Source organism: Maylandia zebra, linkage group LG6, assembly GCF_041146795.1.
Source record: "Maylandia zebra isolate NMK-2024a linkage group LG6, Mzebra_GT3a, whole genome shotgun sequence".
NCBI lineage: Eukaryota > Metazoa > Chordata > Actinopteri > Cichliformes > Cichlidae > Maylandia > Maylandia zebra.
Window position 1 is genome coordinate 41,452,594 of NC_135172.1, and position 18,925 is coordinate 41,471,518.

Here is an 18,925-nt window from a genome sequence, read left to right on the forward strand (position 1 = left end):
CCAGAGCCGAGCAGCGAGTTGCCGCGGCCTGTAGAAAAACTACCAGTGGAGGACGAGGAGGAGGAGAAAGAAGAGGAAGTGGAAGAGGTGGCGGTGGGAGGCAGCGTCGAGGAGAAGGTGGGGTGGGGGATGGAGGACGGGCTCGGATAGAGCGACGAGGTTAAGGCTAGGGGAGGCGGCGCTATGTGGTGATGGTGGTGGTGGTGCTCCTCCTCCCCCCTCCTCTCTCGGTTCTTGCTCCCCCGTGGGCGCCCCGGGCCGTGGCGGCTCTTCTTGTTGCCACGGTGCCTCCTCTCTCGAGGCAGCGGCGGTGGAAGCGTGACTTTGTCCTCCGGGTCGGCCTCCTCCAGGATGGGCGGCGTGCTCAGCTGGGATGGCTTGCAGAGGGATTTGGAGGGTTTGTAGTCGCTCGACGAGGAGATCTTTCGGATCTTGCTGCTGCTGCCGAGCCCCGACGACGACGTGATGCGCATGATGGACCCGAAGGTGGAGATGGTGACTTTGTTCTCGAAAGGGCTGGAGTTGCCTTCTGGCCTGTCGTGACCTTGCGACCCTGCTAGCGGGCCCTCAGCGGGGGTCAGTGCTGGTGGCTTGTGGTATTTACAGTCCTCCTCCTCCTCTTCCTCCTCCTCATCTTTTTCCTCTTCCTTTACATCCTCCTCCTCCTCCTCCTCCGCCTGGACTGCCGGTCTCCTGTGACGCTCCTTGCGCTCCTCTCCGCTGTGGTCGTCACCTCCTCGGTCATGTTCACGCTCCAGGCGGGAAGAAGATAAGAACTGATGAAACTCCTGAGCAGACGACAGGGAACCACCTGAAGGAGAAAAACAAAGAGTTAAAGTCAGACACAAACGGCCACACGACCTCCCTCCGTCTCCAGGGTTCAACAGAACCCAGTAAGAGAGGAGAAGCTAACTGGTCATGCACAGGGCAATGACGGTGCTGCCACCAATCCCAGTTAGAAGTTTACCTGTGAAACAAACTGGCTTAAGTGAAAGCTTCACTAATGACAGTGTTTTTTAGTACGAGGCCACTGAAAGAAAACCAACTGGTGCAGGACTCTACAGAGCGAGCGTTTCTCTCATATTCGAGACAGAAATGGATCCGTGCTGAACGTAAATTGAATTTAGGGGCACGTGTGTGGATGAAAAACCCAGTGAGCTTCTGTTTTTCTCAACAACACAACAGCAGCCAAGATGATGCAATCACCCCTGTTACAGTGGGGCAAAAAAGTATTTAGTCAGCCACCGATTGTGCAAGTTCCCCCACTTAAAATGATGACAGAGGTCAGTAATTTGCACCAGAGGTACACTTCAACTGTGAGAGACAGAATGTGAAAGAAAAATCCATGAATCCACATGGTAGGATTTGTAAAGAATTTATTCGCAAATTAGGGTGGAAAATAAGTATTTGGTCACCTCAAACAAGGAAAATCTCTGGCTCTCACAGACCTGTAACGTCTTCTGTAAGAAGCTTTTCTGTCCCCCACTCGTTACCTGTATGAATGGCACCTGTTTGAACTCATCATCTGTATAAAAGACACCTGTCCACAGCCTCAAACAGTCAGACTCCAAACTCCGCCATGGCCAAGACCAAAGAGCTTTCGAAGGACACCAGGAAAAGTATTGTAGACCTGCACCAGACTGGGAAGAGTGAATCTACAATAGGCAAGCAGCTTGGTGTGAAAAAATCAACTGTGGGAGCAATCATCAGAAAATGGAAGACATACAAGACCACTGATAATCTCCCTCGATCTGGGGCTCCACGCAAGATCTCATCCCGTGGGGTCAAAATGATCATGAGAACGGTGAGCAAAGATCCCAGAACCACACGGGGGGACCTGGTGAATGACCTGCAGAGAGCTGGGACCAAAGTAACAAAGGTCACCATCAGTAACACACTACAACGGCAGGGAATCAAATCCCGCAGTGCCAGACGTGTTCCGCTGCTGAAGCCAGTGCATGTCCAGGCCCGTCTGAAGTTTGCCAGAGAGCACATGGATGATACAGCAGAGGATTGGGAGAATGTCATGTGGTCAGATGAAACCAAAGTAGAACTTTTTGGTATAAACTCAACTCGTCGTGTTTGGAGGAAGAAGAATACTGAGTTGCATCCCAAGAACACCATACCTACTGTGAAGCATGGGGGTGGAAACATCATGCTATGGGGCTGTTTTTCTGCCAAGGGGACAGGACGACTGATCCGTGTTAAGGACAGAATGAATGGGGCCATGTATCGTGAGATTTTGAGCCAAAACCTCCTTCCATCAGTGAGAACTTTGAAGATGAAACGAGGCTGGGTCTTCCAACATGACAATGATCCAAAACACACCGCCCGGGCAACAAAGGAGTGGCTCCGTAAGAAGCATTTGAAAGTCCTGGAGTGGCCTAGCCAGTCTCCAGACCTCAACCCCATAGAAAATCTGTGGCGGGAGTTGAAAGTCCGTGTTGCTCGGCGACAGCCCCAAAACATCACTGCTCTCGAGAAGATCTGCATGGAGGAATGGGCCAAAATACCAGCTACTGTGTGTGCAAACCTGGTAAAGACCTATAGTAAACGTTTGACCTCTGTTATTGCCAACAAAGGTTATGTTACAAAGTATTGAGTTGTATTTTTGTTATTGACCAAATACTTATTTTCCACCCTGATTTACCAATAAATTCTTTACAAATCCTACCATGTGGATTCATGGATTTTTTTTTTTCACATTCTGTCTCTCACAGTTGAAGTGTACCTCTGGTGCAAATTACTGACCTCTGTCATCATTTTAGGAGGGGGAACTTGCACAATCGGTGGCTGACTAAATACTTTTTTGCCCCACTGTACATCTTAAAGTGGAGCAGCAGCCTCTCCTCCCACAGAGGCAGCCAGCAGAAGTCCTGCATAACTCCACCTCATCCACAAGTTCCCAGCCGCTCTGTTCGTCCTACAGAACCACAGCACGGCTGGATGAAGATCAAACTAAAACTCTATTTGCTTTACGTTTGTTGGTCTGTATTTGCCGGGGACGATGTAGAGCAGGCAGGAAGACGACGTGGGGCACACTCAAACTTTTACTACAAATGATACTGTAATTATAAAATATCATTCGGCTAGTGTATACAAATAATTCAAACTGTGCTGTCGATGTACCGGGCTGCATGGGCATCGATCACATCTGAACTCGAGAAGAAATCGAGCGCTGACCCTTCATGTGGTACCTGTGTTGAATGGACTGGAGGAGCAGGACGATGAGGAGCAGCTCTTGCCGGTGCTTCCGGTCTTCTTGCTCCGATGACTGTGACCGTGCGAGCTCAGCTTCTTGGACTTTCCCTCGCCGTCCTTGCTGCTGTGGTGACTTGAGGAAATCTGTCCCAACACAGACGGGTCAAAACCATTAAAGCACTGACTGAGACATCGCGGCGTCTCTCAATCACTGTGTGGTGTCCTCGGATACCTTTTCTATGCCGCTGGATGTCACAGCGGAGCTCAGGTTGTCGCTCGACTTTTTGTGGCGCTCCTTTTGCCGAATCTTGTCTTTATGACTCTGAAAAAAACAACAACAACACACACATACAAATACACAAGCTTGAGCCTAGAATCAAGGCTGCAGAGTCAACACTGGCACATTACACAAACGCAGCGAGTGGAATATAAGCGAATCACATTTGCTACAGTCAACCAGCTTCAACAACAATGTCTGCAGGGATACGCTAACAGCACAGTCAAATCCGTTTGTGCATCACTGTAACTGCATTTGATGAAGATTATTCTGAATAAAAGCGTCTGGCTTTCTGTCACAGCAAAAACTACTGATTTATTTTTTTATATCAGAATATCCCAGACAGCCTTTTTTATCATATCAGACTAAAATCAATGATTACAAGCGAGCCTGCGATCAGTATGACTCAGTGCCACTAGCTAAATGATAAGAAATACTGGTCTCTTCTATCTGCTACTGGCTTAAAAGCAGGGTGTTAGATTCAGTTTCACAGTGGGTTATACTGAAAATGGCATCATGTAGCGCCAGACGTTGACTGAAAATATATGCTTCACACAGCCGTCTCACACGCGCTACTGTGTCAGTCTAAAACCTACAACCGAAAAAGTGCAAACAAGTGTATTCCTGCAAAATTCTGTTCATAGCAACAAGACAACCGCACAGCCAACTTTTAACAGCCTGAATCCGCCAGCTGCCGCCAACATCTACGCGACACTAGATCATATATCTAACCAGTCCAAGGTTGCCATAAAACCGAGCTTTCTGCAACAAAACCTGCTTTTACAGCTCAGCTGAGATTTGACTGGAAGAAACACGCTTTTCTTCTTCATCTCTTTTTCAGTTCAACAACTGCGTGAAGCGTCCGCTCCCTGACTGTGGAGCCATATCTCTGCCAGAACATCAAAACGATAACAACGATGACATTCTTTGAAGACCGGAATTGTCTGGTGGCGAAAAAATATGCGGGTCTCTTTTTACACTTGACAAAGAGCTGCTCAGCTGGAACCGTGTGCCGTCAGCACTATCTTTCCTGTCTGCTGAATTCTCTGCTAGCTAGTCTGTTAGCTTGCAGGGGCTTTGAAGGTGCACCTGTCTGCTTAGTTTTGCATGCGTGTGATGGGGTCACGTGCACGTGAGCACCGCACCTTCACAGAGTTAACTCGGCCCAGAGAGATCATGATGTTATTTCATGATATGTATTTTATAATATGGTTTTTTATGTCTTTATGACCAGAGGCAGGGTACGCCTAAATGCGTTAGCTTTTGTTTAGCCAGGCTGTACCTCCAGGTATCTCTCTGAGCTCATAGTTTGTATTCAGATTAGAGTTTGACGTCAAGGGGTCGAGCTTATCACTGCCTGAAATGATGACACCCGGAAATCGGGAGTGATGACTGAACGTTCCCCAGGAGCCAACAGATGGAAGCTGTGAGGTTGAAAGCGTAGGACAACTGGTGTGTCTGGTGTATGTCTGTGTGAGGCGTGCTTACACAGTGTAGCTCAGCTTGCTCACGCCCATGCAATAAAATCTAAATTAGCTCTCTGCTTATTTGATGATTTTATCAGGAAGAAAATGCATTAAAATTCATCCTTTTCTTCTTTGCCAATTCTGCTGTTATTCAATCGTTTCAAAATAAAAGAGTCTGTGTGCCAAGCTGGTCTGGATCAGACTGGCTGGTCTTATTAATCTGACGATGAATAGACAAAGTCTATTTTTAACTCTTACTTTTGGTTTTGTAGTGTACAGTTATCCACTAATATTAGCAAGCTGCAGACACAAACTGCGCAAATACATCCTGTTAATCCTGTTAATTAGTGCTACAAAATTATTAAATCCTAGCATTTCCCAGTTCCAAACAGTAAAACCTTATTATTTGTCTGATAATTCAATAAAATGCTCCAAAATGATTTCTTTCTAATCACAATCACAACAACATGTCACCTAAAGTCACTTCATATTGTAAAAAGACCCTATAGTAATACAGGGAATACCACAGCAATAGATGACCCCCTATGAGCAAGCACTTGGCAATAGTGGGGAGGAAAAACGCCCTTTCAACAGGAAGGAACATCTGGGTGACGTAAGCTCGGGGAAGGGCAGCCATCGACCAAACGATGCCAACAGAACAAAAATAGTCAGCAGGTGTCTAGTTAGCGGCTCTAGTTAGCTGAGGTGAGGCCTAGCTTGCAGCCAGCGCCTACATGGCGCCTGACTGGTTGTGCCACAATTTTCTCCAGCTAAACAAACACAAAACTGAGGTAATAGTCTTTGGCGCCAAAGAAAAACGATTACAGGTCACCAGAGAACTTCAATCTATACATCTAAAAACCACAAACCAGGCGAGAAATTTGGGTGTAGTGATGGATGCAGACCTAAACTTAGAAAAACACATTAAGACAATAACAAAGTCAGCTTACTATCACCTCAAGAATATATCAAGGATAAAAGATCTGATGTCTCAACAGGACCTGGAAAAACTAGTCCATGCATTCATCTTTAGTAGGCTTGATTACTGTAACAGCATCTTTACAGGTCTGCCTAAAAAATCAGTCAGACAACTACAGCTCATTCAGAACTCTGCTGCTCGAGTCCTCACTAAGACCAAAAAAGTGGACCACATCAGTCCAGCTCTGAGGTCCTTACACTGGCTGCCTGTCCGTCAGAGGATAGACTTTAAAGTTCTGATGCTGGTCTATAAAGCTCTGAATGGTTTAGGACCAAAATATATCAATGACCTCCTGACCCAGTATGAACCTTCCAGATCCCTCAGGTCATCTGGATCCGGTCTTTTATCAGTTCCCAGAGTCAGAACCAGACACGGAGAAGCTGCATTCAGCTTTTATGCTCCTTATATCTGGAACAAACTCCCAGAAAGCCTCAGATCAGCTGAAACACTCAGTTTATTTAAATCCAGGTTGAAGACTCACCTGTTCTCAGCTGCATTTGAATAAAGCACCAAATCCACACTTTAAGCTTAAATTTCAAAACTTACATTTAACTACTGATTTTATCTACTGTTCTGATTTTATCTGTTTTGATTTTATATACTGTTGTTTGTTTGTTTGTTAATTAGTTAGTTAGTTTATTTGCTTGTTTTATTCAATTTTAAATCATGCTTTTTATTTGTTTTTGTTTTTAATGTCTCTGTAAAGCACTTTGAATCACCTTGTTGTTGAATTGTGCTATACAAATAAACTTGCCTTGCCTTGCCTTACATCTGACTGAGTCCCTTTTTTAACAGCCTCAAGTGGACATTAGAGGAACTGCAGCTTTTGGTAGTTTTCAGCTCTGGAGACTGCCTTCTGATCTGACCACAGCTGTGCTTACCTTCCTCTGTCTGTGGTGGTGGTGCTGTTTTTCCTGTGACGGAGAGCTGGAGCGCCCCCTGGAATGACTGAAGGAGCTACTTGTATTTTCACTAGAACGCAACTTCTTCTGCTGTAAAGTCCAAAAGAAGGAACAGCAAACAAAACGTTAACAGCTGCTAATTTCAAAGCAACAGTTTGACATTTAAAAGGTTCTCTACAAGCACTTCCAATGACTTAACAGGAGGTTTATCTCCTGAATTATTTATTTTGGTTGGGCGTATTCCAAGAATCATTTAGCTGCCTTGAGCTGAGTTAGAGGAAAAAAACAGCCGGGCACAGAAGCCCTTATCAATCATGTTAGCTGTTAACTGTGCAGTGCAGTAAGAAAGGCTTTTCTGGGGTACAATGTCATTGTGTTCTTTACCATTTTGTTGTAGTGATGCTTGCAGTAGCCACAATACTTCACGTTATCAGCTTCTGGTCCTTCCTCCTCACACAGCAGACCAGCCATCTGAGCACTACAGCGCAGGGTGTCGGAGGGTCGGAAAGGAGATGAAACACGAGAGCCAAGTTAGCACACGTGCACGGACTGAGACGGCAACACCTGGCCGAGTCACCTGAGAGCTTCAGTCACCGATCGTCGCCAGATTGATCGAATGTCACATTAAAATCTGAGCCTGTCAGTGTCTCGGGATTTACTTCTAAATAAATCATCTTTCTCTTGTAGTAGGAAACAAAATAAAGGCAAAAAGCAAGATGAGCAGCATGAAAGGTAAAAGACTGTAAATGAAGAAAAACCAACTGTAGCCCAGAATGTCTGTGTGAGTAAACTAAGGCTGTAGCCAAATACACATAACATATGAGCACGTATTCAATCTTGGCAATTGGAGACGGAATTTCTTTTCTATTCTTGGCCTTATTTTCAAAAATGATATGACACAGGAAACAAGACAAACATTAACCTGCTTCGATTAGCACACAAAGTAATCACCATTCATGATATCCAAGTTAGGGTGTGAGGCGGGGTCCCTGCGAACGGGTTGCTAACGCAGACAGACGACCATTCACACTCACGTCATTCCTATGGCCAATTTAGCGTCACCAGCTAATATGCATCTCTCTGGACTGTGGAAAGAAGCTTGAGTGCCCAAAAAGGCTAGGACCTCCTTGGTGTTTGCCAACCATCACAGTCCTGCCCACAATATTAATCATATGCTGAGCAAAAAAAAGTGCCACCAGTGGAGATGTGCCCTAAACTTGCATTCTTTCTAACGGGCAGCAGGGGGCGACCCTTCAGCCTGCAAAAAAAGAGTCCAGTGGTGCAAAGTCTATGAAGAGATTACTCGGTGGATCGCCTGATCTGTGACTTCAATAAAGACTTTACTGATGACTTTATGGTCTCACCTGACAGTTTTAGGTCGTATTGAAAATAACACAGTGCTGTTTTTTATGATTTCTTTTTTAAACTTCGTCATAGTTTTTTCAGGTTGTTTCTTTTCCAGGTTTAAACATGGTTAACGGGAACAGTCGGCTAACTAAAAATAACCCTTAATAAAAGTTTTTGCCCTTGAACTGCTTCTTATCACACTCGGTCCTCACGCACTGTTCATTCATGTTGATGTCCCCACACTTTCACATAGGCACACACACACACACACACACACACACACACACACACACACACACACACACACACACACACACACACACACAATTTAACACTGACCAGGTGACGTGGAACGCTTGTCTGCAGCCCTGTCTGTTGCAGGTCATGCACGCGCCGCAGGCGGCCTTGCTCTCCCTCCCGTGGTCCTCGCAGATATAACAAGTCTGTTGAAAGAGCACAAACGGAGAGTACAGGAGATGCAGGGACTCAAACACATCAGTCATCATTATTATTATCAACAACAGGTGCCGGATTGCTTTTCCATCTGTCGCACGAGCAAAGCAAGCCGTCCCGTCTGACGGCCATTAAAATGAACTATTGTGATTGCGGCGCAGCAGAGATGAAACACTCCTCGACTCGAGTCCAGCTGCAGCTGCAGTGCAGATGATTAGGAAGTTTTTCTTGTCAAGACAACAGATGAGGTTTTCAAACAGAGCACAGCTTCTACAGAGAAACTGTTGACCAGATGTTTGGGGATGTTGTAAAGAAAGTTGACACAGATCGGCCTGCAAACTGCTCTGAATCTGCTTCGAAACAGACGCTACGCTTGGAGTTTTCAGCCTCCCGTTAATCTTTTTCTTTGCACCAAAGTGAGGTGGTTTCTAACGAACTTCAGGGTGCCACGGAGCATACGCTGACACGACAAAAGACTCATATCAGCCCGTCTCCAAAAGACATGTAAGCATACACACTCGAGCCCCCAAAAGCAAACAATCGCATGCACGAACACACACGCCGCTTTTGTACTTCTTGTTCAGCTTTCCTCAGCGAGCAGGCCCGACTGGTGGGGGGTAGAAGAGGCCTAGCAACAGGTGCGGGACAAAGGAACAGCAGGCTCTTTACCTTTTCACTTCGGCCCTCTCTGTTTCACCTTTTTCTCTCCCTTTCTCCTTCTCTCCATATCCTACTCAGCTCTCTGTTTCCCTTCAGAGGATGTCTGCTGTGCAATGAAAGGCCGGAGACATAACTGCACCGGGCATGTAAAAGGAAGAGTGGCTTCTCGAGTTTTCAGTGTCCATTGTAACGTTGTCTAGGAATGCGGGCAGCAAAGTCTGAATGAATGGCCCTGACGGGGGAAGGCTGCATGCAATTTACTGTAGCTGACACAGTAATATGAAACCGGGCCCTCAAACACTCACACATGTACATTTATATGCAGGCATGCACACACACACACACAGAGCATCTAAACGACGCACAATGCAAGATGCTCAGTCCATGAATCAAATATTGATTTCTTTGTAATGTGCTTTGCTTTGAAAGGCTTGCTCTGCTGCACACACTGCAGATGTCTTCTGAACAGTTTTTGTAACTTTGAAAACAACTGCAGTGTTGTGCAATCAAACAACCAAGATGTGATACAAGTTCAGACTTTCATCTTTAATTCAAGGAAGTTAACAAAAGTATTGCATAAGCTCTTGAGGAATTGCATACATTTTTATTGACATTCATCAATTTTCAGAGGATCAAAATTAATTGGACAAATGACAAATTTACAAGTGTTGCAGCTGTTCATTGATCCAGCGAAACGTGGCTGCAAGTAAAGGAGGCCCTGAAAAATAAACCTATCTAAGAGGTAGCAAAAGCTTTAGGAGTGGTCAAAGCAACAATCTGGTGCTTTCTTATTAAAACAGGAATGCAATGGCCAGCTCAGCAACACCAAACAGCCTGAAAGACCACAGAAGACTAAAGTGGACAAGAAAAACTTCAGACCAAGTCAAGAGCAGGAAGGCCAGATTAAATTTCCCAGGAAACATCTGAAAGAGCCGGCACAGTTCTGGAAAAGTTCTTTGGACACATGAAACCAAGAAGAACTTGTACCAGAACGATGGGAGGAGAAAAGAACTCAGAAAGAGAGAAACAGCTCATGATCTGAAGCATATCACATCATCTGTCAAACACGATGGCGGCAGTGTTATGACACTGGCACGTACGGCTGCCAGTGGAACCGGGTCACGGGTGTTTATTAATGACGTGACTGCTGATAGAAGCAGCAGGGTGACGTGAAGCGTACAGGGCTGCACTCTCTGCTCAGAAAGCACTTTGCAAAGAAAGCAAAATGCAAAAGCAACTCAAGAAATGGGTCATTCTTTGATGGCCAAGTCAGCCACCTGATCTTAACCCAGCAGAGCAGCTTTCCATTTACTGAAGGTAAAACTGAAGCAGAGAGACCCACAAGCAAGCAGCAAGTGAAGGTGGCTGCAGTAAAGGCCTAGCAGAATACCTCAAGGATGTCCACGGATTACACACTTTCATCCAAGTGTAAAAAATTATGCAAAATATTTGCAACAGCCCTTAATGTGAAGATGAAGGTCTGCACTTTAATCACATACACCACTGTGGTGGTGCACAGGGCCAAAGATCCCTTCACTTTTACTTTTGTCTCAATTTTCCATTTGAAAATATAATTTAACTTCAAAGGCAAGTTTATTCTTTTTAATGAATCCACAAAGCCAGTGAGTAACTGGCTTCCTGTAATCCTGTAATATTCCTGTAATCCTCAATACGGACCAAAAGACCCGATTATGGTTTCTGCCAGTATCGGGAAGCCCTAATAAGAGAGTAAAGTTACCAGAGAGCTGATGCATGTTGAAGCTGTACCCGCCTGAAACTAGTCTGTGGTTAAACTGTTTGTGTGCAAAGTAAAAAAGAAAGAAAAACATCATTAGCAGAAAATTTCAAAAGCTAGCGTGAGTCTATGTGTGACACGTCCTCTTATCTTTGAATCTTAACAGCCGATCTGCAGCATTCATTAATTATACATGAAGAACACAGAAAACAAACCTGAGCCGAGTAAAGCAAAACTACCATCACTCTTTCTGTGGTAAGAGATATTTAACAATATAAAACGATGCAAAAAGAAAACACTTTAAACATCCATCTTCATTCAACAAAGGATGAAGATGTCAAAAAGCACCACTGACACCAGGCTCCACCCTCCCTGCACTTTCTGTTCCCTTTTAGACTCATCTTCACTACCTTGCAGCTTCAGCGTTACACCCGCCCCCCTCTCAGTCACACACACTATCTTTAATTCCTCTCCTCTCCACTGCACACCTCCAACAGCTCCCTACAGTCATTACAGGTCACAGTGTCATCTGCAAACATTGTAGTTCACAGAGACAACACTCCTACAACAGACGACTGTTTGGGCTATTAATGTATCACTACTGAAACACTGTAACAACTGTGAGGCATGAAACAGCAGTGCAGAGTGACATCAGCACACAATCACAGTTTACATCTTTCACATACCGCAAAGAGCGATTTAACCCATTCATTAACTAATCAGCGGACAAACAGGCACAGATATCAGCTAAACAGGTACAACTACTTTGTATATAAATAAAACTGCTACTTTGTAACAGCCTGATTGTTTCTTTTTTACCTTTTTTAACTTCTAAATACTGAAAACAACTTCTAAGTATGTTTTCAAGCTTTTTTTAATGTGTGAAACAGTCAGCTAATAAGACTGATCAGATAAAGAAGCTCCTTTCACGAGCTTGTAATAAGCAGAGGAAACGTTTTGCCTTCAAAAGTATAAGACAAACTTTTATGTTTTCACTTTATATTTACTCTGCTATAATCTTGGAGTACTTAGTTGACTTAGATGCCAAAAGTATGAATGAAATGAAATGAAAATGTGCTGTCAGAATTAAAAATGGTGGCCTCACATTCAAAATGACCTTTCTGTGTGACTCAGCATCCGGCGCTGTCGCTGCTCGTCGTCTCTCAAACCCGGGCTTTAAATTTTAAATCTGTAAATGATTCGACTGCATTCTGTTTGTCTTTGCGTAACAGTTTTGAAAACAGGAGAGCGGCTCGGCAATCTAACACGTTTTTCATTTTCTAGTTAAAATTATTAAATGTATTTTTTTTTTTTAAATCCTTGAATTAAAGCTTATTGAAGAATATTTTTTAATTATTCAAATTTTTTTAATTGGTAAAAGTTCAAACCATGAGAAGCTTTTCGTGTTCTTTTTCTATCATCAGTCAAAACTCCAAGAGGAATAAATACTTTTTGATGTGAAAACCAGAAAAACTTTACTTTCACAAATCACTTCAGGGTATTTTTGAATCTTTGCACTTATGGTAAATGTGCTTTGCTGTTTACTAAACATGCCACATCTACTACAGCTCGAAATCTCCCACATTTCCCAGAAAGGCTTTCAGCAGCCTCCAGAGAACAGGCGTGACCTTGCCACGCTGAGCTCCGGGTTAGTACAGGACGTGTAGGTGGAGAGAAGAACGGGGATGTGAAGCAAAACTGGTTTTCCCGTTAAGGAGGAAAGCAGTCGTGCAGTCTCCCACGTGTCGTCTGCTGCATTGCATCATGACTCGTCGAACTTGGTGCTGAGGACGGAGATGACACTTTTTCTCTTTTCCCTCTGTGTGACTGCTCATTCTGAAAGTACTCTCTATGTTTTTGATGACTGCTGACACACCGTGTGACACATGTTGCATAACCTGTTTAGCAGCGTTTCATATATGTAAACACGGATGCAGCTTTCTGTGTATTTATACATTTTACTGTTGAGGATTTTCAGTATTACTGATTACTGGTGCTGACTTCTTCTACCTGTTTAAAGTGTTTGTTTATCAAACGCAGGTTTGTGGGGTCACCTTGTGCCAGTTTCAGGGGTGCGGTGCAGGTGTGCAGCTTTACACGTTATCATAGGTAAGAGGATGTGTTTACATTTTTCTCTGTGATCGGATGAGAAGCTGGAGACCCTAAATCAAACTGTATCAGAAAACCTTTTAAATCTTATTTTGGGTTATTGACAAACTTTTGTTTGTTTGTTTTAATTAAAATTTGCCTGGTGATACAGGTTTTAGATCCTGGTAACAATGGAAATTATTAGTTATTCTCTCCATTAATTTAGATTGGAGCTTTGGGGATTACAAATTACTTCATATGCAGAGGTAAAAAAACCTCGTTTAAATCTTTAAATCAGCAAACACTTGCTGATGGGGCTCTGGGATTGCTTTGTATTAACCTCCTAAGACCTGAACTCTTTCATGGCATGCATTTTTAATTTCTCTTTGCTATTTGGGCTGATTGGGACCTGATGGATGTAAAAACAAAGAATTATCTTTTTACCTGATTTTGCCCTACGAGGGCCTCATATCCACATATGAGGACATTCGTTTTAAATGTTGTTAGAACAATGGCAGGAATAGCTCAGTAGGTAGGGTGGTTGCCCCATGATCGGAAGGTTGGGGGTTCGACTTCACTCAACGGCTACCCTGAGATACCCCTGAGCAAGGTACCGTCCCTACACACTGCTCCCCGGGCGCTGCACTGGTGGCTGCCCACTGCTTCACTGGGTGAATGGGTTAAATGCAGAGGAACTATTTCCCTATGGGGACTAACATGCACACTTTACTTTACACTTTTTTTTTGGCAGTATAATGTCCTCGTAAGTGGATATCAGGCCTTTGTAGAGCAACATTTAGCATTGTGGTCTGGACAACCCAAAATGTGATGTCCACACACGTGGATGCCAGGTCCTAGGAGGTTAATGTTATGCATTTAACTATGACGTCTGGCCCTTTAGTTGCTTCCCCCGAGAGAAGCCCACCTTCACTGAGCAGCATCTTTTAGCCCCACTGTCATCTGCAGTCGTATTAACTGCTCATCTCGATCTAATCTGGATTAAAGTGGCTTGGATGTTTAAGTTGGACCCATATTTAAATGTGCCTTTCAGTCTCAGACTGAACCTGAAGCTGCGCTTGGTAAGACCCGGTTTTACTGGCAGGATCGGAAAGAAATGGGAGTGGCCCCCCCGGATGACCTTTTCTGTGACGTCTTCTACACCATTTTGGAAACCTTGGATCTGTCGTCTTCTATCAGGGCTGTTCAGACCCAATACAGAAGCTCCTACAGTTTCTAAGCATTTAGATAGTTTTGAACGCTGGGAAAGGTCATGAAGTGTTATTCTCTGCTGATCAAGAACTTGGCTCAGGAAGGTTTTCCAGATCTCAGGAAGAACATGGGAGATGATTTAAGTCTGACATGAGACAAGAGATTGTTAATATAAATATTATTAGCAAAATGAAAATGATCAAGGGATGGATGATGAGACTTTGTTGTTATTCTTAGCTTCTTAGATATTCTTATTTATACTTGGATAAAAAGATATACTGAACTGCTGGTGAACTATAAGAAGGAGAAATTCACTCTATGCCTCAAAGTCAGGTAATAAAATTATCGAGTTTTATTACCTGAAGAGTTCTGGACTAGATTATGTGAAATTAAGATATGCTAAGGATTCATAGGCAGTCCAAGACTATTTGTTTTAGGCGATGAGACAGACTTAGTGGGAGATGACAGAGAGATTAAGCATCTGGTCCAGACTAGCATCGTGGAAGTAGTAGAGGTGGCCAGAGCTGAAGCATTGGAAAAGATGTCAGAGAGGACTTAAAGATGAATAATTATTTTAGAAATGGAACGAATATATTGTTTCCTTTGGAGGACACTTGGTTTGGGGTCGTATGGTGTGAAGAGTTCTTTGTTACCTGTTTAGCTGCAGGTACAAACAACGTAAAAATCCGTGTGCTGAATGTGTTCGCAGCCATTTTTGAGTTATGAACAAGGAAACGATTTTACCGAAGGATTGAAATGTCACCACTTTATAAGAGCACAACAACAACAACACACCCTCACAAACAAACTAACAAACAAACAAACAAATAAATAAACTCCAAAGTAAACCCTTAGTTCTACTTTCAGATTAGGCTTCAAACTTTCCTGTTTGATGAAGCTTATCTTTGGGGCTGGATCTGATCTCTCTGTGCTCCTCTTTTCTCTCGCGCCTCTAACTTCCTGTAGACTAGTCCAACTTTCCCGCTCAAACAGCGTGCATCCCTACCTTGTTGTATCTCTCGTGTGGGACATACTGCAGGATGATAGGCTCCATGGTGAGGACGTTGGCGAACTGCACCTCGGGGATGTAGAGTGCGCACACGACGTGGGCCCAGCCTGATTGGAGGAGAGATTGGCAGCGGATCAACGATATGACAAGACTCGGAATGACTCGAGTGGAAATGCGCACTCGGTTATGCCCTCGGGAAGAGTGAGCGGGAACATGATGATATTTACCTCCGCTGTCTGTCCTCTTGAGGGCGCCATCTTTGTGGGGACACAGCTCACACCTCTGAGGAGACACGGGAGAGAGCGGAGCTTGTTGGAGTGGATATCTGTCTGACCATGACTCCAAACGTTAGGGCAGATACAGGAAACAGTGGGTCAGTCTATTCGATGCAGTTCTAAGCTAACATAATATAGAGGAAGTAACAGTTCAGAGGCTTTATTTTGCGCCTATGACATCAGCTTTTCTGTATATCTCTGCCTCAGTTTATGGCTTTTATTGCGCTTCTTGTAATAAAATGTGTTGTCATCAAGCTTTTTAATTTATAGTTCACTTCATCTGTCGCTACTCAGCTCCACTCTGCAGGCAGCGCATGTGCACGTGAGCTGTAACCACCTCCACACACAGGAGGACAGCTGATAGGTGGGCTCAAGGCTTTATTGTTGGGTCTTTACCTTTGAGTACTGAGCACCTTGAGGCGACCGCTGTTGTGATTTGCGCCATATAAATAAAACTGAATTGAATTGAAAAATTAAGAGTAACATGTTGTCGTGTCCTATGATTTTGCTCACTTTTTTAACAAGCCCTGCCCTTATTTGGTGTCTATATATATGTAAAGAAGGAATCAAACAGCTCTTGCTGTCCACAGACTGTAAAAAGGAGAATCAGGAGAATCCAGAGTCAGCTGATAATTGTGACACATCAAAGTTAAAATCCGTTTTAACTCTTGCAGATGCAAAGACAGTTTCTATTTTATCCTCTACGATCTTCTTCTTTCTCCCCTCGCCAGCCCATCTGGTCATGGCAGATGGCCCCGCCCCTCCCTGAGCCTGGTTCTGTTGGAGGTCTGTTCCTGTCAAAAGGGAGTTCTTCCTTCCCACCGTCGCCAAATGCTGCTCGTACGGGATCATCTGTTAGCTGTGGGGTTTTCGCTCTTATATTATACGGTTGTTACCGTGTAGTATAAAGAACCTTGCTGTGGGAAGTGTTGTGAGTTGATGTTATATGAAAAAAAATGAATTGAAATGAATAGACTAAAATCAGACTAGTCCAAAAAAACCATGAAGGGAGAAAAAGTCCTCACTGAAAGTTATTATTTAATAATAAACACAGTTTCAGTTAATGTGTACATTTCTTTTATGTTCGATTTTACTTAAGAAAGGTAGGAAAGCAATGTTTAAATCACGCCTGAGGCTGCTTCACACATAAACACAGAGGAATCCAGCTTATTGGTTTAACTCAGCTTTAGGGCATCAGTATGGGACAAGCTGGCTCAGTACACCTGAGGCAGACTGCTTGTAGGTGAAGGTGAAGCAGGAATGAATGAATAAATTGTGTCATTCGTGTTGGCGTACTCACCACACGTGCCGCCCGCTCCTGTGACTCACACTTCCGACAGAACCACGGGCCAGTTGGCACCTGCACGATGCCGTAGCATGCTGCGACAAACACACAAGCACGGGAGTGTCAAACTGGACCGGCACGACCCACGGTAACACACCTGTCTTTTAATGTAAACTACAGGTACAAATGAAAACATGCACATTTAATGAGTCATTCATTCATTCACAGGACAGATGTTGAACAGCCCGAGGGTCAACAATTTGTACCTTTAACAGTGTTTAAAAGTTTCACGTTTTCTGGAAATAATATTTCACTTTTTATGATTGAAACGACTTGCCAAGCTCTATAAATACTTTAATAAATACTAGTAAAGCTGGCAGTACCTGTCCAAGAATACTACTCAAGATAATACTGACTTGACACTTGGCACAGCCATCCTGCTTTAACAGATGAATAGAAAATGATTTCAAGCTGATTTTATGTTTTAACTTTTCTCTTTCTAAGTTTAACATCTCTCCCTGTCAGTGGTGAGAGGTGCTGCTGTCATCCTGATCGGATTAACCTTATAATCCTATTTCATTCCACTTTGATATAAAGCTTTAATTTGACTGGGACAGCCCTGAAATCAGCCTCCTGCATCAGCACCTCTCTGGATCAGAATCTTCTGCACTTTTTCAGTTTGGGCACAAATTTCTTTTTGTCTTTTTGGCACATTTGTGCACCAACACCGTCACAGCATCACTGAGATCAGAGGGCTGATCCTCACTCAGAGTAGCCATCCTGCGTGAGGTCCCACTTCAAATCGCTCGAATGCAACAAAGCAAGTGGACACGCGCTGCTGTCCGAACGAACACGGCCTCGCGAACGCGTCGCAGCGTGCCGCACGGTCCACGACGCACGGACCTCGAGGCGCCATCCGGGCTCGGTGTCACGCCGCTCGGCCCTGCGCGATCAATCAAGTGTGCGGAGAGGAAGCAACAACAGCACGCTTACCTACCCGCCCCTCCCGCACGAACACAGAACACGCACGTAGGCAGGGAGGACCAACGCCTCCGGCCGCAAGCTAGAGCCGCTCCGGCTGCCCGGGAATCACACGCTAACAGCAGCTAATGTTACCTTGGTGAACGGCGACGCTGCAGCCGTGTCCATCACAGTACACCAGCGGATTCTCAGCCCAGCCTCGCTCGTCGGAACACACGCAGCAACCACCGACCATTTCCCGCATGCTGCTCCCATATGAAGAAATAGATTTCCCCTCCCGGCAACGGCTCAGACCCAGGCCAGGCCTGTCAGGCGGTCGTCCCGCATCTTAACGCCGCTCTAGGCATGGTCACGGGCCGCCCACGTCGTGCAGTTTTAGTGCAGCGGAGAGCCGAAATCTCTGCGTTTGTGGTGCTTCTAGTAGATTTTCCGTGATGTCCTCCCCGTCCCATACATAAGTGCGCATGCTCAGATCTTCGCCGGAGTAAAAGTCACAGCAAAGGTAGCAAGTTATTGTTGAGCAGGAAGCGCCTTTTCAGCGCGTGTTTTCAGGCAGTGACGACTCGATTTCCACGAACCCGGGGAGCAGACGCCCGCACGGCCTCCTGCCCCGGTCCACTGTGTTCTTTACACGAACCCCGCGCATCACGTCGGCCCAAACCGCTGTATGCGCCCGGCATCAACCGCGTCTCAACAGCGCCATCTGCAGGACATCTTGGGGGTGGCTAACAGCAGGAATTACAAGCTATTTCACCATCCGGCGTCCGGACCTAAAATAAATAATGAAACATTAATAATAAGATAACAAAAGATGCGAGATTCCCGTGTGACAGCGGCCAAAACAGGTCAACACAATATCATAAAATATTAAAAGACAAAAATGGTCATAATGGGAAAAAACACGCAAAAGAAAGGAGCTCAATTAAATAGAATAAAATATAAACTTTCATTAAAAAAAAGGGGAGCTCAATAAGCGCAAACCTACATATAACAAAATAGAAGACAAAGTAAAAAGTCAAGTATAATACAAACAGGAGCTCAGTAAATAAATGTACCAT

The 18,925-nt window shown here is 44.5% G+C and overlaps 1 protein-coding gene across 1 annotated transcript in view; it reads right to left on the reverse strand.

Moving 5' to 3' along the window:
* Positions 1 to 18,532, reverse strand: part of LOC101485764 (MLLT6, PHD finger containing) — a 33,337-nt gene extending 14,805 nt beyond the window's left edge. The window contains exons 1-10 of the mRNA XM_004538730.4: positions 18,003 to 18,532; positions 16,902 to 16,981; positions 15,554 to 15,608; positions 15,324 to 15,433; positions 8,512 to 8,615; positions 7,210 to 7,303; positions 6,805 to 6,915; positions 3,434 to 3,523; positions 3,198 to 3,345; positions 2 to 811 (exon numbers count right to left, since the gene is read on the reverse strand). Coding sequence (XP_004538787.2) covers positions 2 to 811; positions 3,198 to 3,345; positions 3,434 to 3,523; positions 6,805 to 6,915; positions 7,210 to 7,303; positions 8,512 to 8,615; positions 15,324 to 15,433; positions 15,554 to 15,608; positions 16,902 to 16,981; positions 18,003 to 18,111 — 1,711 coding nt within the window. The 5' untranslated portion in view covers positions 18,112 to 18,532. The remainder of the gene's footprint in view (position 1; positions 812 to 3,197; positions 3,346 to 3,433; positions 3,524 to 6,804; positions 6,916 to 7,209; positions 7,304 to 8,511; positions 8,616 to 15,323; positions 15,434 to 15,553; positions 15,609 to 16,901; positions 16,982 to 18,002) is intronic.
* Between the last annotated feature and the right edge of the window lie 393 nt (positions 18,533 to 18,925).